The 18,895-nt window shown below is 43.7% G+C and overlaps 4 protein-coding genes across 10 annotated transcripts; 1 reads left to right on the forward strand and 3 right to left on the reverse strand.

Annotated features, from left to right (window-relative positions):
• The first annotated feature begins 697 nt into the window (after window positions 1-697).
• Window positions 698-2,521, forward strand: LOC115737392 (serine/threonine-protein kinase WAG1-like). Its single transcript, XM_030669499.2, has one exon. It carries the CDS (start codon window positions 789-791, stop codon window positions 2,286-2,288), a length of 1,500 nt encoding a protein of 499 aa, XP_030525359.2. The 5' UTR covers window positions 698-788; the 3' UTR covers window positions 2,289-2,521.
• Window positions 2,522-3,161: 640 nt separating this feature from the next.
• LOC115737438 (leucine-rich repeat receptor-like serine/threonine-protein kinase At1g17230) lies at window positions 3,162-7,759 on the reverse strand. Of its 5 annotated transcripts, XM_048274259.1 has the most exons (4): window positions 7,567-7,759; window positions 7,453-7,458; window positions 4,055-7,364; window positions 3,162-3,727 (listed from the first exon to the last, which is right to left on the reverse strand). In XM_048274259.1, exons 3-4 carry the CDS (start codon window positions 7,029-7,031, stop codon window positions 3,336-3,338), a joined length of 3,369 nt encoding a protein of 1,122 aa, XP_048130216.1. In that variant the 5' UTR covers window positions 7,032-7,364; window positions 7,453-7,458; window positions 7,567-7,759; the 3' UTR covers window positions 3,162-3,335. The 5 variants fall into 5 exon arrangements, with proteins under 5 accessions (XP_048130216.1, XP_048130215.1, XP_048130213.1 ...); XM_048274258.1 differs by lacking the exon at window positions 7,453-7,458; XM_048274256.1 differs by having other exon boundaries at window positions 4,055-7,458.
• A 3,045-nt stretch (window positions 7,760-10,804) lies between these two features.
• LOC115732642 (probable glutathione S-transferase) lies at window positions 10,805-11,745 on the reverse strand. Its single transcript, XM_030663328.2, has 2 exons — window positions 11,327-11,745; window positions 10,805-11,218 (listed from the first exon to the last, which is right to left on the reverse strand). Exons 1-2 carry the CDS (start codon window positions 11,639-11,641, stop codon window positions 10,874-10,876), a joined length of 660 nt encoding a protein of 219 aa, XP_030519188.2. The 5' UTR covers window positions 11,642-11,745; the 3' UTR covers window positions 10,805-10,873.
• A 728-nt stretch (window positions 11,746-12,473) lies between these two features.
• Window positions 12,474-17,059, reverse strand: LOC115737331 (probable sugar phosphate/phosphate translocator At3g14410). 3 transcript variants are annotated; one of them, XM_048274935.1, is made up of 8 exons: window positions 16,744-17,058; window positions 16,074-16,181; window positions 15,929-15,963; window positions 15,080-15,192; window positions 14,666-14,927; window positions 14,291-14,559; window positions 13,589-13,744; window positions 12,474-12,777 (listed from the first exon to the last, which is right to left on the reverse strand). In XM_048274935.1, the coding sequence occupies exons 1-7, from the start codon at window positions 16,840-16,842 to the stop codon at window positions 13,614-13,616; spliced, it is 1,017 nt and encodes a 338-aa protein (XP_048130892.1). In that variant the 5' UTR covers window positions 16,843-17,058; the 3' UTR covers window positions 12,474-12,777; window positions 13,589-13,613. The 3 variants fall into 3 exon arrangements, with proteins under 3 accessions (XP_048130892.1, XP_048130891.1, XP_048130893.1); XM_048274934.1 differs by having other exon boundaries at window positions 12,474-12,774; window positions 13,587-13,744; XM_048274936.1 differs by lacking the exon at window positions 12,474-12,777 and having other exon boundaries at window positions 13,595-13,758; window positions 16,744-17,059.
• Between the last annotated feature and the right edge of the window lie 1,836 nt (window positions 17,060-18,895).

Consider the following 18,895-nt stretch of genomic DNA (forward strand, 5'->3'; position numbering starts at 1 on the left):
TCCTTGTTTTTCCCTTTTGGGTCAACCCAACACTTTCTTTGTTTCTGGTCCCCAAAGCCACAGTTGGATCAACCGAGCACGCCCCCACCACTCATTAATCTCCTCTCCCATTCACATTTTTTTCTCAAATCATACGCGAGTCTTGAACCTTGTTGGGTGCCCCCAGCGGACAAAATAATTGAACGAGCACCCTGTAAATTAGATCCGCCAAATGAATTGGTAGGGTCGAATTTGAATCCGGGCAGAGATGATCCAACCCAAATTAAATACATTTAATGTTCATATTATTTTGGGCTTCATCATTCTAAATCAATCTATTACTCATTTACTGAATATAACTAAGCGTAAAATAACCTAGCTCATCAAATATGAATTGAGAGATTGTGTATGATCCATTTTTGGCAAATCTGCTGTTAGTGTGCTTGAAGAGGGCCGCTTGGATACGATTTGACTAATTATTTATACTAAGGTGCATGCACTAATCTTATTCGGATGAGAAAATCGATACACGGATATGCTGCTTATTAACAGTAGTAGAGTGACGTTTACGAGTTATATTTTGCTATTAAGCCGATAAAAAGGAGGATTTTCCATTGAATCTCAAAAAAAGCACACAAAAAAAAATTTTTTTTGCATGATTAATATATGTCAATCACTCTCTCTCTCTCTCTCTCTCTTATAAGAAAACCTGCGAAGCCACCATAACTTCACAATCACAAGAAAGACTCGGAGCTTTGTCTCTCTCTCTCTCTCTCTTTCTCTGGCAAATAGTCGATCCCCAGCCAGACATGGACGACGACACACTTTTCCCGTCGTCGGAAACCGACCTTGACCTCAGCTTCACCAGCCAAGCCTCCACCGCCGCCACCGACCGCACCTTCGCCTGCTCCAGCGCCCGCAGCAGCTTGGCTCGCAGCAGCCTCACCCTCAGCTTCAATGACCGCCTCTCCACCTCCTCCGCCTCCACCGCCGCCGCCTCCTCCTCCTCCTCCGTCGCCGCCTCCCTCCACCGCCGTCCCCACCGCCGGTCCGACCCCAACTGGTCCGCCATCAAGGCCGCCACCACGCTCTCCTCCGACGGCCGCCTCCACCTCCGCCACCTCAAGCTGCTCCGCCACCTCGGCACCGGCGACCTCGGCCGCGTCTACCTGTGCCGCCTCCGCGACTGCGACTCCGCCAGCTTCGCCCTCAAGGTTGTCGACCGCGACTTTTTGACCAGCAAGAAGCTCTCGCACGTCCAGATGGAGGCGGAGATTCTCTCCGAGTTGGACCACCCTTTCTTGCCCACGCTCTACGCCCACATCGACGTCTCTCACTACACGTGCCTCCTCATCGACTACTGCCCCGGAGGCGACCTCCACTCCCTCCTTCGCAAGCAGCCGGGCGACCGCCTTTCGGTCCAGGCGGTCAGGTTCTTCGCCGCCGAAGTCCTCGTTGCCCTCGAGTACCTACACGCGCTCGGGATGGTGTACAGAGACCTGAAGCCTGAAAACATCCTCTTACGTGAGGATGGCCACATCATGCTGTCCGACTTCGATTTGTGCTTCAAGGCCGACGTGGTCCCCACTTTCAACACCAGAGCGGGGCCCACGTCCCCGAGGACGAGGAGGAGCCGAAAGCTCTCCCCTTCTTCCTGCTATCACGGCTGGGTTAAGCGTAGAGAAGGGTTGAGAGAGGTGGTCGCGGAGTTCGTGGCGGAGCCCACCGCGGCCTACTCGAGGTGCTGCGTCGGGACCCACGAGTACCTCGCCCCCGAGCTGGTCACAGGGAATGGGCACGGCAACGGCGTCGACTGGTGGGCCTTCGGGATCTTGCTATACGAGCTGTTGCACGGGACGACGCCGTTCAAGGGCGGGAGCAAGGAGAGCACCCTGCGCAACATAGCCTCGAGCAAGCAGGTGCGGTTCCAACCGGCAGCGCGAGAGGAAGCCGGGATGCCCGAGGCACGGGACTTGATAGAGAAGTTGTTAGTGAAGGACCCGCGGAGGCGGTTAGGATGCGCCCGGGGCACGACGGACATTAAGCGCCACCCGTTCTTCGACGGGATCAATTGGCCATTGATCAGGAGCTATCGGCCACCGGAGGTCCAGGGGCTTGCAAGGAAGTCGAAGCCGCACACGGGCCACATCGTGAGCGTCGGCCCGAGTCATAGGAGGCGGCGTGGGTGGTGGAAAGGGCTCGAGTGCTTCATGAGAAGTAGTAAAAGATCTACGTCGAAGTACTATTACTCGAGAAACCCCCTTCGGAGCAATAGCAATTACTATCAATACTACGTTAAGAATAACTAGTCTCCTAAAATGTGACTACACCTTTTTGGAATCCTTGTCTTCTAAAAGTTTTCCACACTCTTTTTCATTATGCTTGCGAGCTCAGGATTTGTAAATCGGGTAGTGATGGCAACCAAACTTAATCCAAGTTTCGGTGGATGTAATTTGCTTTGTACACATATGGACAGACAGATTGTAAGGTTGTATATGAATCGAGGTTACAAAAATGAAGGGTTTGAGTTTGTGATTTGTTTGAGTTAGTCTATCAGCAATCAATCGCGGTTACATGATTATTATGCGGGAATCTGGAAATCAAGCCAGTGTTCCGGCTTTCTGTTGGTTCTTAATCCAGATCTGGACCAATGGATCTTCATCGATAACTTTGATTTGCACAGATAAAGCAGTAATCATTTTCTGGCGGTAAGAACTTACAGAGATCTTCTGGATATATAGTTCTTTACAGTTCCAAGTTTGGATGCTTTTCATGTTCAGTCATGCTCTTTCCAACAGCATCAAGCCGAAGACCAGAATATGCAATGCTGGTAATTCTGGTAAGAACTATAAGCCAACGCCAGTGCGTCTTGCTGATGTAGATGTTGGGTTGTAGCAGGGAAAATGGGTATCTGATGTTGCAGATTCTGAGGAGAGAGACCGTGTTCCGATGTTGAATGCCTAATGGCTGATTATGTTATTATCTAGTTAAGAGTCGAACAAGATGGCTGCGAAACGTTTGTGAATGGCCAGAGCACAAGGTACTGGATAGAGAAGACCTGCCACTTTGCCTTCAGTGATCTTATAGAGACCAGGAGACAATACTAGGAGCTACACTCCAAACTAGCGTTTGAGCAAATCATGAGCGAACCTGCAGAGTTGGAACCGCACGCCGAAACAGAATTGCACTTTTTGTATGATGCCTCTGAAAGTAATTCTGCGCCCATTTGTGATTGATTCGGGCATGAAACGATAACAAGTTCTGATGCCTGGCATTTGGCTCTTAGAAAACAACCATACGAAGGAACTTATGTTGCAGAAAATTAACATCAAAAGCTAGAATGGATTGAAAAAGTACTAGCTTTTTGGAGAGGCTTCTTCTTCTGAAGGGGTTTCTGTTGTTGGAGATGCCGCAGAATCACTGCTACTCGACCCCCTGGCATCCATCATCATCATGATCACAGCCTTCATAGTTGGCCGATTGAGTGGGGAAGCGCTTGTGCAGAACAGTGCGATTTTGAGGAATAGAGACATCTCATCGACGGTGCTCTTGTCAGTCAAATCTAGCCGCTTGTCGAATATTTCGGGTGTTGGCACTGCATCATGGACTGATCTCCTCACCCAGGAAACTAGGTCCCCTCCCAGCTCGACGGGTTGAACAGGGGTTTTCCCAGTAATTAGCTCCAAGAGAACTACCCCGAAGCTGTATATGTCGCATTTTTCTGTAACTTTCATTGTATATGCATATTCTGGAGGGAAAAACACGAGCAATTAGCCAAATTTGGTGGAGCAAAACGTAATATCGGGTCAAACGTTATCATGGGACGTGTGACCTACAAGAAAACGCCACTACAACCGTAAAATCTTGCGTTTCCACAGTACCAACAAGTGCTTAAAATATTTCAAGCATGGAGGGTGATAAGGAAAACATTATCAGTGACTGTTAATACAGCAGTATCAGCAGGGGAGGAGAGCACATCTCCCACAGATAAATCAGCAAATAACTGAAGAAGATTGACTTAGAAATCAGACATCCAACACACTGTTCACAGAGTTCCAGGGCACTTCGTTCTTACCTGGGGCAATGTAGCCGTATGAACCTGCAACAGCAGACATGGACTTTGAGTAGGAGTCGATCAACTTCGCCAAGCCAAAATCCCCAACATGAGCCTCGAGCAAGTCATCGAGTAAGATGTTGTTGGATTTGATGTCACGGTGGATTATATGAGGCTTGCAATCATAGTGGAGGTAGCACAAGCCCTCTGCCGCTCCTAAAGCAATTTTATAACGATCATTCCAGTTGAGCAAGCACACCTGTTTATTGGAATGAAGCTGTTCGCCTAAGCTCCCATTTGCCATGTACTCATATAAGAGAAGATTAGAGCCTTCACTGTAGCAGAAGCCATAGAGTTTCACGATGTTCCGATGCCTGATCTTTCCGAGGGTCGAAATCTCAGCACTGAAGCTGCCATCAGATATGGCTCCCTCTCCACGCGACCTAAGTCTCTTCACGGCTATCACCTTGCTATCAGGCATTACAGCCTTGTACACTGTACCACAGGCTCCTCTTCCTATAACTGCACTCTCTGAAAAATTTTCAGTGGCTTCGAGGAGGTCCTGATATGTAAACCCGACTCTTGGAAAGTAATAATGGTTCAACGAGTCAGGCTTTGTTTTGTCTTCAAGAGAAACAAATTCGGGCACTGTGTGCTTGAAGGCCCGACAAATGCTGATTGTAACGATCAGAGTTGTAAAACCTACTATCAGTGAGACAACACTCACGAATTTCTCCTTGGATGAACCTTGTTTCATCCAGTTCGATCTTGGTGACGGAGAAGGTGCCTTTGATGGGTGGCAACATCTAGAACCCGACATGCATAATCCATTGTTGCCAGAAAAATTTGTGGAATTCATTCTCCGAAACACGGGAGTGTCTGGTACCATTCCTACCAAGTTATTATTAGAGAGGTTACATACCAAAAGGCTGAGAAGCTCCCCGATCGAATTGGGGACTTCGCCAACAAGTTGATTATCGTTCAAGTAGAGAAACTCCAGCATCTGCAAGTTCCCCAACTGTTCAGGGATTTTCCCGGTTAGATTGTTATGGCTGACATTCAGGGCGATCTGGAGAGCCCCAAGACGACCAAACTCAAGAGGAATCCCGCCTGAAAATAAGTTTCCCCCCATCTGTAACTCCGTAAGCCGTCTTAGATTTCCCAAGGTACTTGGCATTTGACCTGTCAATCTGTTATCAGATAACTTGAGTAATTCCAGGTTGACAAGCATCCCGAGTTCTTCCGGCAGAGAACCGCTGAACCTGTTTCGGCTGAGATCAAGCCTCTGTAGCCTAGTGCATTTCCCAAGTTCAAGAGGAATACTACCTGAGAGTCTGTTGGAAGAGACATTGAATACCACAAGCTGCACCAAATCTCCAAGTTCAGGAGGTATCAAACCCACAAAGTCATTATCTGATAAAAGGAGCCTCACTAATTTGGGAAGGTTCCTGAACCCTGGAGGAATTAATCCTGAGAACCGGTTTTTCTGGAGTTCGAGAGCGTAAAGGTTTTGAAGCTTCTGGAGTTCAACAGGAAGGCTTCCAGTGAGCTGATTGTCCCCTAGCATCAACTGAACGAGAGACTTGCAAACTTTCAAACTGTGAGGGATATTTCCAGATAATCGGTTGCATCCGATGCTAAGGAACATCAAACTTTGGTACCGGCAGAGATGCGCAGGTATCCTTCCGACGAGCTTATTTGCTGACAGGTCAAGAATGGTAAGATTACTGTTCAGACCGAGAAGAGGAGGTATAGTTCCATTTAAGTGATTGTCGAAAAGTTGGAAGTCAACTAGACAAGTGAGGTTCTGAAGTTCTACTGGAATTGTGCCTGTCAAGTTATTTATCGACATGTCTAGGCTTTCCAACAGTCTGAGTTGCCCCAGCTCTTTAGGAATGCCTCCCTGAAGCAGATTCTCGAAGAGATGAAGCAAGCGGAGGTTGGGGATTCGACCCAGCTCTTTTGGAATGATCCCGCTTAACTGGTTTTCAGAGAGATCAATTTCCACAGCGCTTATGCAATCCCCTAGCTCTCGTGGAATTTTTCCATTCAACTCGTTGTGGTAGAGGTACAACTTCTTTAGCCGGCTTAGCTTTCCAAATTCCTTGGGAATAACTCCACTCAAAGAATTCTTATGCAATGCAAGCAACTCAAGATTGCTAATATTCCCAATTTCAGGGGGAATCTCGCCAGATAAAAAGTTTTGCCAAAGCAGTAGAAAGTTCAGATTCTGAAGTTTAAAAAGCTCTCTAGGGAGAGAACCCTGGAGCCTATTCTGTGCCAACCCCAGAACCTGCAAACTCTCACACTCACCAATCTCTGAAGGTATCACACCCGAAAGCAAATTTGAACCTGCCCTAATGATCCTGAGGCTTTTCAGATTGCCGATCGTCTGGGGTAATGGGCCAGTCAAGTTGTTGCTATAAAGTTCGAGCTCTTCGAGCACGCTGAGTTTCCCAATTTCCAACGGTATGTCGCCATATAGATAGTTCTCGCAAAGGGAGAGCTTTCTGAGAGTGGTAATGGTGAAGAGCGGAACAGGTAATTCTCCATGAAATTTATTTGTGCAAAGGTCCAGGATTTCTAATTTACCACATTGAGCAAGTTCTTGTGCAATGGGGCCAGAAAACAGGTTCTTGGACACATTCAGCTGGACTAATTCAGGTAAGCCACAGAGGACAGGAGAGAGAGAACCAGACAAGCTAAGGCGATGAAGATTGACAGAAATTACCTTGGAATCAACTGAACATGCTATTCCTGTCCAGTTGCAGGGGTCCAAATCCGAGGGATTCCAGTTTTGAAGGTTGTCATCGGGGTCGATGAGCGAGCTCTTGAACTCCAAAAGCGTACCCCCCTCTTCAGTCAGACAAGTCACATCTAGGACATAGAATGAAAGTATAAGCGCCCAAAGAAGCATCTCCTTTTGGACAATGGAACTCCCTCGCCTCCTCGACATTCCTAACGAGATGAAAATGCAGAAAATATCTGCAAAACACATTCTAGGACTCGGGTGCGTGATCAGAGAGGTTGGGCAATCTAATTTCTTGTTCCTGTGATAGGAGGAAGCAAGTTGAGAAAGCTATATATGATCAAAAGCAGAGTCACATGGGGTTCTTGATGATTCAAATTGACAAGAAATAATGAACCAAATGGAGACAGGTTAAAGCGTAGCTGTCAATTTGGGGTTCAAGGCAAGTAGGAACTCAGGGGACTTAGCGACGCTAGGAACGCAAAGCAACATGAAAACAGTCAGGAACAGACAAGTATGGGATAACTGAAAGCAGTGATGAGGATTGCCATTGCCACAACCCTTGAATGGAGGCAAGAAGTCCTAGTAAACAGAGAAGGTAGACAAACCCCGTGAAGCCATCAATAAGGGCAACGATAAGGAAGAGAGAGAGAGAGACAGGGACACACACCTAACCCTTCACAGAGAGAGAGAGAGAGAGTAAAATAACATGAGAATGGGCAACGAGAGAAAGGAAAGAGAAGGGTAGTGATTGATTGATGAAGGCAGGCAAGTGGATGGATACCATGAGAGTCACGATCCCTCTGCTGTGTAACGCGTCAACGCTTCACTTTACAACACAGTGATGCTCCTCTCCCTCTCTCCCTCTCTCTCTCTCTCCACCAAAATGGGTACTAGCTTCATCTTCGTCGCCTTCAACAAATTCTGCAACACCCACTCACTAACGTGGTGTTTGTGCAGGTCGCACCAGTAACACCACTGTGCCCTCGAACGAAATGACCAAAAAGGAGGGATCTTTGGCACGAATTATTGATGGGTTTTTTATTTTGCTTTAGACGGTGAGGATAGATTGGGACGGTTCATACAGATTTCGAAAGATACACAAATCTCCGCCATTTTTGCTGGGCCTGTCAAGTTGGGTTTGTTCCCGGAACTCTTACGTTTCTTTTTCTTTTCTTTTCTTTTTCCCCTTTTGTTCGGGGCGGGCAAGTCAAGAAGGTGATGATTATCCGAAGGACCGTTTCGTTTTTTGCTCAGTGGAGTGATTAGGAATCTTTCCCAGGCTTCATCGTCTTCGTGTGCCAACCTAGCCTCTTACAAGTTCGATGAGTAAGAGATCTTTTTGCAGAAGGCATATATGATCTAGTGGCCAAGCTACGCCATGCATGGTAAAAATTTCCATAATCTGACGAGTTTCTCCTCCACGCCATAGATGGAGAGATAGGATTCGAAGATTCACAGAAAGGAAAAAACAAAAAATCTGAGAAATTCGATTTGCTCCAAGAGAAGAAAGCCAGCAAACCACGTGAGGTTCACTCATGACCCGTGAGAAATTTCCACGAGCGTCGCACTCGGCCACTGTTGATGGCGACGAGTCTCTCTGCATGTCCATTTTCTGGAAAGGGTAAGGAGACGACATCGATTTATAAGAGTGGTATTCTAAATTATTTAACATATCATGAGATGCGTATAGTTTACCCTCTAATGACTCTCATTGTCTCAATTTTATCAAATGACAATCTCCGAATCTAATTCATAAAATGCTTTCTCTTCACCTCGCAATCTTTATGCAAGTACAAATATGAGAAAAATTACCAAAAAAGTTATAAAATTGTCATACGTATATTAGTTTGGTCATATACATTTCAATTTCAACTAATTTTCTAAACTTTTTGACAATTTACCAATATAATCATTCCGCCCAATTTTGGCCGGGAATCGCTAATATGGACAGCAGTCATTTTACGTGGCATAGCCGGCAAACGGGAGGCGTTGATTTGGATAACTTTTACATTTTTTTTCAATTTTTTTATATATTTTATATTTATTATATTTCTCTCCTTTTTCACTGTCAATCGGTGAGGGTGTCCTAGGACGCTCTGCCGGCCACCACTGAGGCCATGGACCGGTGGAGAGAAATAATTGAAAAAGGTAACATAAACAAACAAAAAAAAAAGGAAAAAGGGATGAAAGTTCATAAATTTTAAAAAATTACAAAAAATTATCCACGTATGTATTAATCGTATCAACCATGCCACATAGGATGATCTATAAGCGTCAGTGATTTTCGACTAAATTTGGCCAAAAAGACTGCATTAGCAAATCGCCATAAGTTTGAAAATCAAATTTACCAAATTAAAAGATTTAAAACTGAATTAACATTCATCCAATAGATTTTAAGACTTTATGATAATTTTTCCTACAAAATATGAGCCCTCGAGCAGGGACGAGCTCGAACATTTTGTCAGTGAAGTCACTATTGAAGGAAAGGAAGTGTTTTTAGAGATAGACTTTGATGTTATCCTTATATCATGGAATTATAAGAGACAAGATCATAAATAAAGAAAAGATTAAATCACAGCCGAATTAAATATCACTAGTCAAGCAAGAAATTATATATGCAGCGTATTGAATGAATAAAATTTTTACCTTTTGTATACTGAGTAATGTTTTAGGTGATCGGAAAAGTTCATGAAAAGTTTCCCTAAGCATGAAATGCGATCTAATCATCAAACCTTTCATTTTGTCACAATTGGATGTCAATTTTCAAAAAACATGTCGTGAAGTCCAATGGCTATCATTGTTGTAAACCGTTGGAATGCAGCTTCACACAAAATGTTTAAACAGTTGGGTGGATAAAATTATCAAAAAAGCCCCGAATCTATTGCAATTTTACCAACTGAGTTCTCAATATTTTAATTTCGTCAATTGAGTCATAAATATTTTCACGCTTTACCATTTGAGTCCGCTTGATGAATTTTGATTGTAAATTGCTAATGTGGATGTTGCTCGTCCTACGTGGCACGACCAATGTTGACGTGAACAAAATTAATAATATTTAATATTTTTCAAAAATTTATGTACTTATTTTTGCGTTTTTTCTTCTATTTTCCTTTACTTTTTTTTCCCTTTTTAAAATTCCCTTCTACCCTCCGCCAGTCATTGACAAGCCCGGCGTTGGCTAGCGGAGGTCACCGGCCTTAGGCTAGGGCTGCCCTCGCCAAGCGGAGAGCAAAAGAGAAGGAAAAAAAAATTAAACAACATAAATAAATAAAATTAAAGAATTAGGAATATTATTAAAGGTTGTCCACATCGGCGCCGGCCATGTCACGTAGAATAGCTGGCACTTACGTCGGCGATTTCCGACCAAAATTAGCCGAACACAAAAAGATTAAAAGATTTACGACTAAATTGGCAATACTCCGATAGGTTTAGGAGTTCTTGGACAATTTTCCTGGTTGGGTACATAATTGGAGAATTTTACAATATTTCTATCAAGGAGACAAAGGGGCTTTTGCCATTAGGCCATCAATCCAACAAGGAGCTATGCGCTGCATAAGTGCATATCGTCCTTGACAAGACAAATGCTTTCGATTCCCACAAATTTTTTGAGCTATGCTAAATAGTCTATGTACCATAATGTTGCGCACGACATAGACTGATCTTCGTACCAAATTCAAGTCGTCATTAAAAGTTCCCACATAGCATTTCCCTTTTACTGTAACAAGTGGGATGGGGCTTGACGGGAACTTGCCACCATCAGATCGGATTCATCTTTGTGTTGAATTTTGCGGAGTACTCGAAACGAAAAAAAAAAATAAAATCAAATGGACCGACGGAGGGTCTTCCATAACATATAGTCCACTGGGATCAAATCCAACCTTTTATATATATATTTGTCCGTAACCGGCTCAAGGAAAATCATATTCGTTCAACGTGATGCTAGAACTCTCTTGTTCGAAAAATTACAGTCCATAACTTCTTAATTCTAATCACAAGCTTTATTCGAAATCATCCCTTACAGAAAGCAGGAGACCTAAAATTATGACACCCAGCTAATCTGATCCAACCCGAGAGCTTCCATCGAAGCTTTACTCGACCCCATACCTCTTCTTGAGCTCCAGCACGAACCCATGAACCTTCTTGGGGTCAGGAAGAGACTTGGACACGCTGTCCAGCAGCGAGCACCTCTTGGCCCACGCGACGATCTTGGGGCACTCGGCCTCGATGCTGAACCCTCCGCAGGTCTCGTACGCATGGAACCAGCTGTAGTACGGGACGAGGGCCACGTCCACGAACCCAAAGGCCTCCCCTCCGAAGAAGGGCTTGTCTCCAAGCTCCCCTTCCAAAAGCTTGAGGCTCTCCACAAACTCCTCCTTCGCCGCCTCCTGTTCCTCTCCCTTTGTGGACCATATTTTCCGTCCAAGGTCATATATCTGCATATTCCCAAGATGACAAGGCCATCTTTTTAATAAAAGCTCATGTATCAACATGCTAAAGTGTTCTGTCGTGCCGTGTCTTGACTAAGAAATATATATACTTACCTTCTTGTCGACGTAGTCGGCCCAGAATCGGGCTTGAGACCTCCTGTAAGGATCGGATGGCATCAGCGGCGACTTATCGGGCCACACCTCGTCGATGTACTGAACCGCGATGAGGGACTCGCAGACCGGTTTCCCGTTGTGGATGAGGACTGGGATCTTCTTGTGGACGGGGTTCATCTCCAGGAGCAAAGGGCTCTTGCTCTTCAGATCCTCCTCCTTGTAATCATAGGCGACCCCTTTCTCTGCCAGAGCAATTCTCACCCTCATCCCAAATGGGCTGGGCCAGAAATCCAGAAGAATCACCTCTTCAGCCATTTGTTTCTTCTGGACAGGAGTTGATGAACCGTGATGCAGCTTAATATGATGCAGAGGTTTTGCTTCTTATACGAGCTCTCTTGCCTTGTCGCGGGCAATGAGGAAGACGCCTGAATCGGGTTGGGGGTATTTATAGATTGTTTTCTCTAAGTCGGTTTAGACTAGTTAATTCATTTCTTTAAGTGCCTTTCAGCCGAGAAGCTCTAGGATTCTCCAGAGACATGTAAGACGCCATTTACCATTGTCCTTCCTCATCTAGTGCGTTCCATCTCTTTCTTCAAAGGATAATGGAGGAACAAGGGATATGTTATAAAAAAAGTGGCTTAGTCTTTCAGCAAATTTGGACCCTATACCCACCCGCAATCGTCATTCTCGGACTTCAGAACCGTTTCAAAATAAATAAAAAACGCTCTATTCAGCTCTGGTGAGGTCTTAACCCAGCGCGTCCGAATTGCTAATCATCTAGTATCTGATTCTATCACAATAAGGAGGTTGATTCCCACAATCAACTCCACAGAGAAAGCAGACTCTGATGAATGCAACTTACTCTGTCTATGTCATTATCATAGATATAATATTCTATCAGTCTGAATAACAACAGTAGATAGTGATCATACCACATGTAAGATAGGCCACGCATCTACAAAATCCTGAATATTCTATCCGTTTTCCCCACGAGTTCTGTTCTCTATTATCTTTTTGCCCTTGGTGAAGAGCCATAGTCTTGACCAACCATTTTCCCGGTTTTCACATCACTAATTTATGCATGCTAACTTGCTTGAGTTCCGAATTCTGCACCTTCTACTATAGGGGACTTCTATTTGCATCTACATACATCGTCGTATCATCCTATCATATCGAGTTTTCTGGACATTAAATTGCATAAGGTGAGACCTCACAAATCTTTCATGATTTACGGAACATTTTCTCTGCGGTTTCACTCTACAAACATCAGGGTGTGATATATGAAACATTTAAAAAAAACCAGAAAAAAAAAAAAGACTCCGTATAATTTTCTTCATTCGATGATACAGTTGTTAGGATCGCCATGTCTCTAGGGATAATTTTCTCCACTTTATGGGTCGGTTCTGCTCCACTGTAACAAAAAGAATTCTCTAGGACCAGCTCTGAACCTGCAACATTAAATTGCAACATGCCAAAAATCTAATTCATTTGTTTTTGTAGATGAACAAAACACACTGCAGATAGATCTTCTCAAGCAGGCAGCTAAACTACAAAATGGTTTGCACAACATATTAACCAGAGGATAGACGCTTATCTTGAACTTGCGGATAATATACTCAAAGCAAGCTGACCACGAGATCGTTCAGCATGATAGGAAAAGTACATGATAGGAGGGGGGAAGTATATTAAATTCCATTCAAAAGAAAGGAGCTAATAATGCTCTCTCTCTCTCTCTCTCTCTCTTCCCTTTTAACATCATCTATCATATATTCCTCAAGTTGGTTGTTTACTAAATAGGATACGCTAAGAGGAGATGAGCCGGTAAGTTTAAGAATAGGAAATATACCGCGTATCTTGGAATTTGCCAACACCAAGTTTGTGATGACTCCTATTTTATCTTGAAACGGAAACTAACATCCCACTCATTTTTCTTGAGAACCCAAATCTTAATTGCAAAGATTCTGTCACAGGCATCAGACTTTTAACTGGGTGTACTCTTGAAAAATCAGATGAATGACAAACTATCTGGATTTATGAGTAATGCTGAATCAAACAGATAGTACAGATGTTGAAAATGAGTGTTATCGATCAGGAGCAGGGCCATTCAAGATCCTGAGTGAGATATTGAACGTGATTGACCAATTGCAAAATAGTAAGATTTTAAGACGCAATGGAAGAGTAAACAACTCTTGAAGAAAAAAAAAATCAAGAAATAGATATGGGAGATTTTAAAGGACATTAGAGCATGCAAAAGCGATACCTGGGGTGTCCTCTGAATTGTTTGTTTCTACTTCTCAGAAGCCAATGATGATGACGATGTCAATTGCATAGATTCAGCATGTTGCTCATCATTGGAGCTGCCTCGAGAAGCTTCTTTCTTTAACTTATGATTGTTATATGCAGCTACACCAGCAATGGCTGCAATTTAATTTCTGTAAGTACCATTTCATATGATCGCAGCTCATTCCAGCGTTATGCTTTCCACTGGGTATTCAGTGATATTAAAGAACTTCTAAGAGAACTAGTACCCCAAAAAATTGAATGAAGTTCCTAGAGTTTGCTACTGCATAGTTATCTAACCCATTGCCCGCAAGATCCTAATGGACCTAGATTCTCAAATTACTAAAATCATAGAAAAAAAATGTGATGGGAGATTTTTGAGGAAAATAATGACAATATCTAGAGACACAAAAATCTGTCTATTAAGCATGAATAATTGAAAAATAAGTCCCATTAAATCCAAGATAATGCTCACAGAGCACTAAGTAACATTTAAGATGTGATATGTAATCCTCAACCACGACAATTTTGCTGGCAACACCACAAGATGTAACAATAAGATCAGATATAGGATGGAAGATCCATGAGAACAAAGCCTTGGGAAATAGAAGCAAACATTAAACCTCAAAAAGAGATTAGATCACTGTATACAAAACCGAAGAAGAAATATGTTGAGATACTCACCAATGCCATAACCGAAAAGATTTATCAACGTGAGCTTTGTATCAGCAAACAGAAGGGCAGACAATAACACCACCACCCAATCTTTGACAACGCCCGCAACACGTATGGTGAGAGCACTTGTGTGAGTTATCACCAGGAAAACTGACAGATTGAGTGCAAAGGTACATAGAGAGTTGAGTGTCAAAATGAGGGGATGAAAGTCCCATGTTCCACGAGCATCCATCTTGGGTTTCTCTAGAAAGATCCAAGGGATAAATAGGCAAATGGCGCTGCATAAAGGAGAACATCCCACAACACGATCAGAAGTTTCCATAGTTAATTCTAAACAGTTCCTTTGCAAACAAATTGACAATTAAATTTCAGAATGGAACATGCCTGCAGGGGCTCACGTAGTACATAAGAGATATAGGATTTAACTTGAGTCCTTTCCTCTTTACCAGAATCTCCATGAAAATAAGCCTCAAAGCTTCCCCAACGACGCCACCCATCTGGTAAACAACACCAATCCAGCTTATGTTTATTTCCCCATAAGATGCAACTAAGACTCCAAAACTTATCACTGACATAATCAAAAGCATTCTGCAGCTCATCACTTCAAGTCCTGCTGCCACTCCTAGAATGAAAACAGCTACTGGCACTGCACAAGTTATTTGGCAATAGCATTTTAGGATAATATCACTTATCTACTGAAAGAAGCAATGGCAGCCATGGTACAACTATCTGACCTGCACTATATACTTGAACACAAAGTTTTAAGAGAACTTTTAAAGAAGAATAGAAAGAACATACTGATCGCCTTCAACATCTGTGCAAATGCAACAGAAATGTAAAGGTAGGCAGTGTTCCCCAGCCACAGGGTCATCGCAAACATTGCACCAATCGGGATCACTGACGTAGAATATCTGGAGATGAAGATAACTATCATATATAAGTCTATATACATGCAAGTACACTGCTAGGAAATTAGATTACTCTTGGCTAATAATACTCAGAACTTTTGACCAGCAGGCTCCAGCAAAAAGAAAAGCTGACTCTAAGTTTATAGGGTCTGTATTTCAGTTGATACGCAGACATTACCATTTGTACTTATGCGATGTCTATTAAAAAGTTAGTTCAAATTAATTACTTGCAGACATCTTTTATTAACACAGACAAGTGATGGCACTGACTGTGAGAAAGAACGGGAGATGACACAACACCTAAGATCTCTTCAGCATGCCAACATGGTCCTATTAATGCAACGGGAGATGACACAACACCTATGATCTCTTCAGCATGCCAACATGGTCCTATTAATGCAGCTAAAGGCATTTTTCTTGACAAATACCACAATTAGCTTTAACAATAACAACTGATTAGCAGCAAATATACAATTTTGAAACTCAACTCCCGAAAACTTTGTCCTTCAGACTACCATTAGTTTGTTTAAATAACTCAATGAAGGGGCTGATTTAATCTCTCTCGAAGTGACACGATGCATTAAACTTGACCTCCCAGAAATAACTGCCAGTAACATTCCAAGAAAATAATATCTAAACTCTAACATTTAGCCATAAAGGGTTGCATTTTAATAGGACAATAATAACAAGAAGTTTCTCTATTTTTTCCCCTTAAAACCCAACCTATCTCAGTACTTACATTTCTAGCGTCATCCCTTCTTCCACCTTCATTATCTGCAATCAAATCGGTAATCATGATCCACAATTAGGGTTAAAACGCAGAAATTTGCAGTGAAAGACCATTACAGGATTGTAGTATTGTAGTAGATCCTGATGCTAAGTACCTTGAAAACTTTTGTAAGCAGAAAACACAGGACAGAGGAGAAGACCATGTGAAGTAGAGTCAACCCAAGAGGATAGGGGAAGTTTATCTCCTTTGATGACAAAACCCACTGCATTTTACAACATAGGTGGACATCAGTATGGAATATATACATCTATATGAGACCATGTTCTAGTTAGCACTGCATATTGAGCCAAAAATTGCAACTTCAGCGAGAGCAACATTACAGTGTGGTGTCACCATATTTATTCATAAGGCAATCATCTGTCTGCCTACAAAAGTGAATTAACAAAGCTGGCTCAACACGGATCCTCATTCCAAATTCCACAAACTAATTGTCCATTACAATCATAATATGAACTAAATCTAAAATTTCGAGCAAGACGGACATAATAGCTAATGTTCAACGCATTTTGCCCCGTTCAGCCTCGTCTGCTCCAAAATCTTGATCGCATATAACCTATAGAACTATGCTAATCCAGCTTAGCAACTCCGAAGCCAACTAGCCACTCAAATCGCACGGAGCAAGTGCGATGGACTCCAATCAAGCGCCATTAACACGTAGCCGGAGCTTCCGCTATCCAAACTACTAAAACCCACAAGAGACGCAAAATGCGGCGTGATTGAGCGGCGCAGTCGCGCCGGCAAACGAATTAGGGTGAGAAACCGACCTTGTTGAAGAAGATCTGACCGCTGGATAGGGTGATGTAGAGGAGGAGGTAGGCGTAAGTCACCACTCCCTCGCTGAGAAACGATCTCCGATCCGCCATTTGCGGTGAGCAATCGCAGAACTCAGACCAGCCCTTTTCAATGGATTGGCGAGATTGACGCCCGACGCAACTGCGAGTTCTCGTTCATGCAACGGCAATTAGCCTTCTTCTTCTTCGCGTACAAATGGCTTCGAGTTCAGTACACTGCAAGTCTCTTCTGCGTGCGTGGAAGTCAAACATTGAGCTTCGGAAGCAAAGCGCAACCCCGACCAAAGAGATTAAGAAAATCCCGAATATCATCAGATGGGGAAAGCACAGACGGACCGGTCCGGTCCGACCCGGGACCAAGGCCGGTGGCTTAAGCCCAAGTTGTCTCACTGTCCAAGTCCAACCTCTGAGAACACAGTCCACCGGATTGTGGGCCCTTTGGGTGGGCCCGTCGGGCACTCAGGCCCAAGCCCAAGAACAGGTCTAAAGTGTTGGTTCCTTCTATATCCTCATTTAATGCTAGGAAGCCTCCTATTGTCCCCGCATTGTACCACTCCGGAGGCATGTCCACGTGGTACTTGTTTGTATACTTTCCATAAATACATTTCTTTCAACATCATGCGTCCTCATGTATTGATTCAAAGCTGTACCGTGCATGTTTAGTGCAGAGAGCAAGTAGAAGCAAGAAGGTGGCTGTGCATTACTCATTAATTGCTCCTGTTTTGTCGGGGAGCATCGCCGTGATGTCACCGATGAAGTAAAAGGGCGTGACATGGACGAGCCCGATCAATGGATGCATGACACATTGCGCTTCCCCTCGGAGAAAGGGACTTTGTGGAAATTCCCTCTCGGCGATGCCCCATACCACGTCAACGTTCATCTAATGGACCGCTGATTCTGCCACCGGCACGTATCCAATGGCAATTTGTCCTGTTATTTTTCCGCCTGTGGAGGCTATGTAAAGCTCGTGGCTTTCCCAAATATTCCCTCAGAAAGCAGCTCATTTGTCCTTTGAGGAGCAAGTCCGATAGTACAGGAAGGTTTTAAGACATGGAAAGAGATAAGAACGGGGAATCGCGGGGACCAGTTCCGGAGCCTGCTGTGATTGTGGCTGTAAGATGTTGAGCTTTGGTATCTTTTCTTCTTGTAGCGTCCTTCAAAAGGTATTTGGTTAATCCATCTGCTTCTTCGAGAATACGATTGCTGTGCTTACTCGGCAGCACTAGCATATCTAGGGGGATGTCAAAGGGCACCTAATTTTGTTCAAGATTACAAATTTGTATCCCTTCCATTAGTATTTTCACTACCGGTTTTCCTTCTTTCAGGATTGAATGTACAATTTCTGAGTTTCATATTGATGGTGGCTTCTAGAACCTGCTGAGACTTTTTTGCAGCAAGCAAATAGTAAAGTGTCTGAACTCTAAAGCAGGGTGTTGTCACAAGAGGGAGGGTGAATCCCATTTCCTTTTAGACCGAAAATTTACATAAAAGATTCTAACTTTCGGTGAAGCAGATAAACTTAGCCGCCCCATCCAGGTTTGCACACTCTCACTCCTGGAAAAGCAAAAGGCGCACGAAATTCAGGAGCGGTTCGATTTTTAACCACAGCTTCAGTTTCTCCGGGTGACCTGGTTCTGTTCCTAGAGGGGCTTATGAACCTGCAAGATACCTCGACGACACTCTCAGTCTCTATGGTGTATGTATCCTAATACGCAACAAAAGACGCTTACACCTCCAGATCTGCTGAAGTCGATGCGCACACATACACACAGAACAGAATAGCATTTTCAGAAAGTTTGGACAGGGTAACGTAGGACCTTATTGGTTCTGAAGCTTTCCCGAATGGAGAAAGCGACTTTTTCTTAAGTAGCCACCACTATCAGTGTGCCGGAGGATACCAATGTTTTAGTCTGCTTGCGCAAGGGATGCTCCTCATGGTCATGGTAAGAACAAGCACGGTTGTGGCTCACCCTCCCTCCTGCACATAATGGACAAAGCATTTGTCGTTCTTAGTGTCTGAACACAAAATGGGCATTGTCAGCCCCATACCAAATCTTAATGCACACCAAAACCCTCCACTGAGTTTGCGTTAAGGAACAGTTATGGCACAATGGTCAGTGGACGA

This window comes from Rhodamnia argentea, chromosome 2, assembly GCF_020921035.1.
Source record: "Rhodamnia argentea isolate NSW1041297 chromosome 2, ASM2092103v1, whole genome shotgun sequence".
NCBI lineage: Eukaryota > Viridiplantae > Streptophyta > Magnoliopsida > Myrtales > Myrtaceae > Rhodamnia > Rhodamnia argentea.

What these genes read in the sequence shown, in the direction of transcription:
- LOC115737331 (XM_048274935.1), bottom strand. Translation starts at nt 16,842, where the DNA reads ATGGCGGATCGGAGATCGTTTCTCAGCGAGGGAGTGGTGACTTACGCC. An exon ending in GAAGGGATGACGCTAGAAAT is followed by an intron (nt 15,193 to 15,928) that starts GTAAGTACTGAG and finishes CTTCATCTCCAG; the next exon opens with ATATTCTACGTCAGTGATCC. An exon ending in ACAGATGTTGAAGGCGATCA is followed by an intron (nt 14,928 to 15,079) that starts GTATGTTCTTTC and finishes TAACTTGTGCAG; the next exon opens with TGCCAGTAGCTGTTTTCATT.
- LOC115732642 (XM_030663328.2), bottom strand. Translation starts at nt 11,641, where the DNA reads ATGGCTGAAGAGGTGATTCTTCTGGATTTCTGGCCCAGCCCATTTGGG. An exon ending in CCGACTACGTCGACAAGAAG is followed by an intron (nt 11,219 to 11,326) that starts GTAAGTATATAT and finishes GGGAATATGCAG; the next exon opens with ATATATGACCTTGGACGGAA.
- LOC115737438 (XM_048274258.1), bottom strand. Translation starts at nt 7,031, where the DNA reads ATGTGTTTTGCAGATATTTTCTGCATTTTCATCTCGTTAGGAATGTCG. An exon ending in ATACGGCTACATTGCCCCAG is followed by an intron (nt 3,728 to 4,054) that starts GTAAGAACGAAG and finishes TTTTCCCTCCAG; the next exon opens with AATATGCATATACAATGAAA.
- LOC115737392 (XM_030669499.2), top strand. Translation starts at nt 789, where the DNA reads ATGGACGACGACACACTTTTCCCGTCGTCGGAAACCGACCTTGACCTC.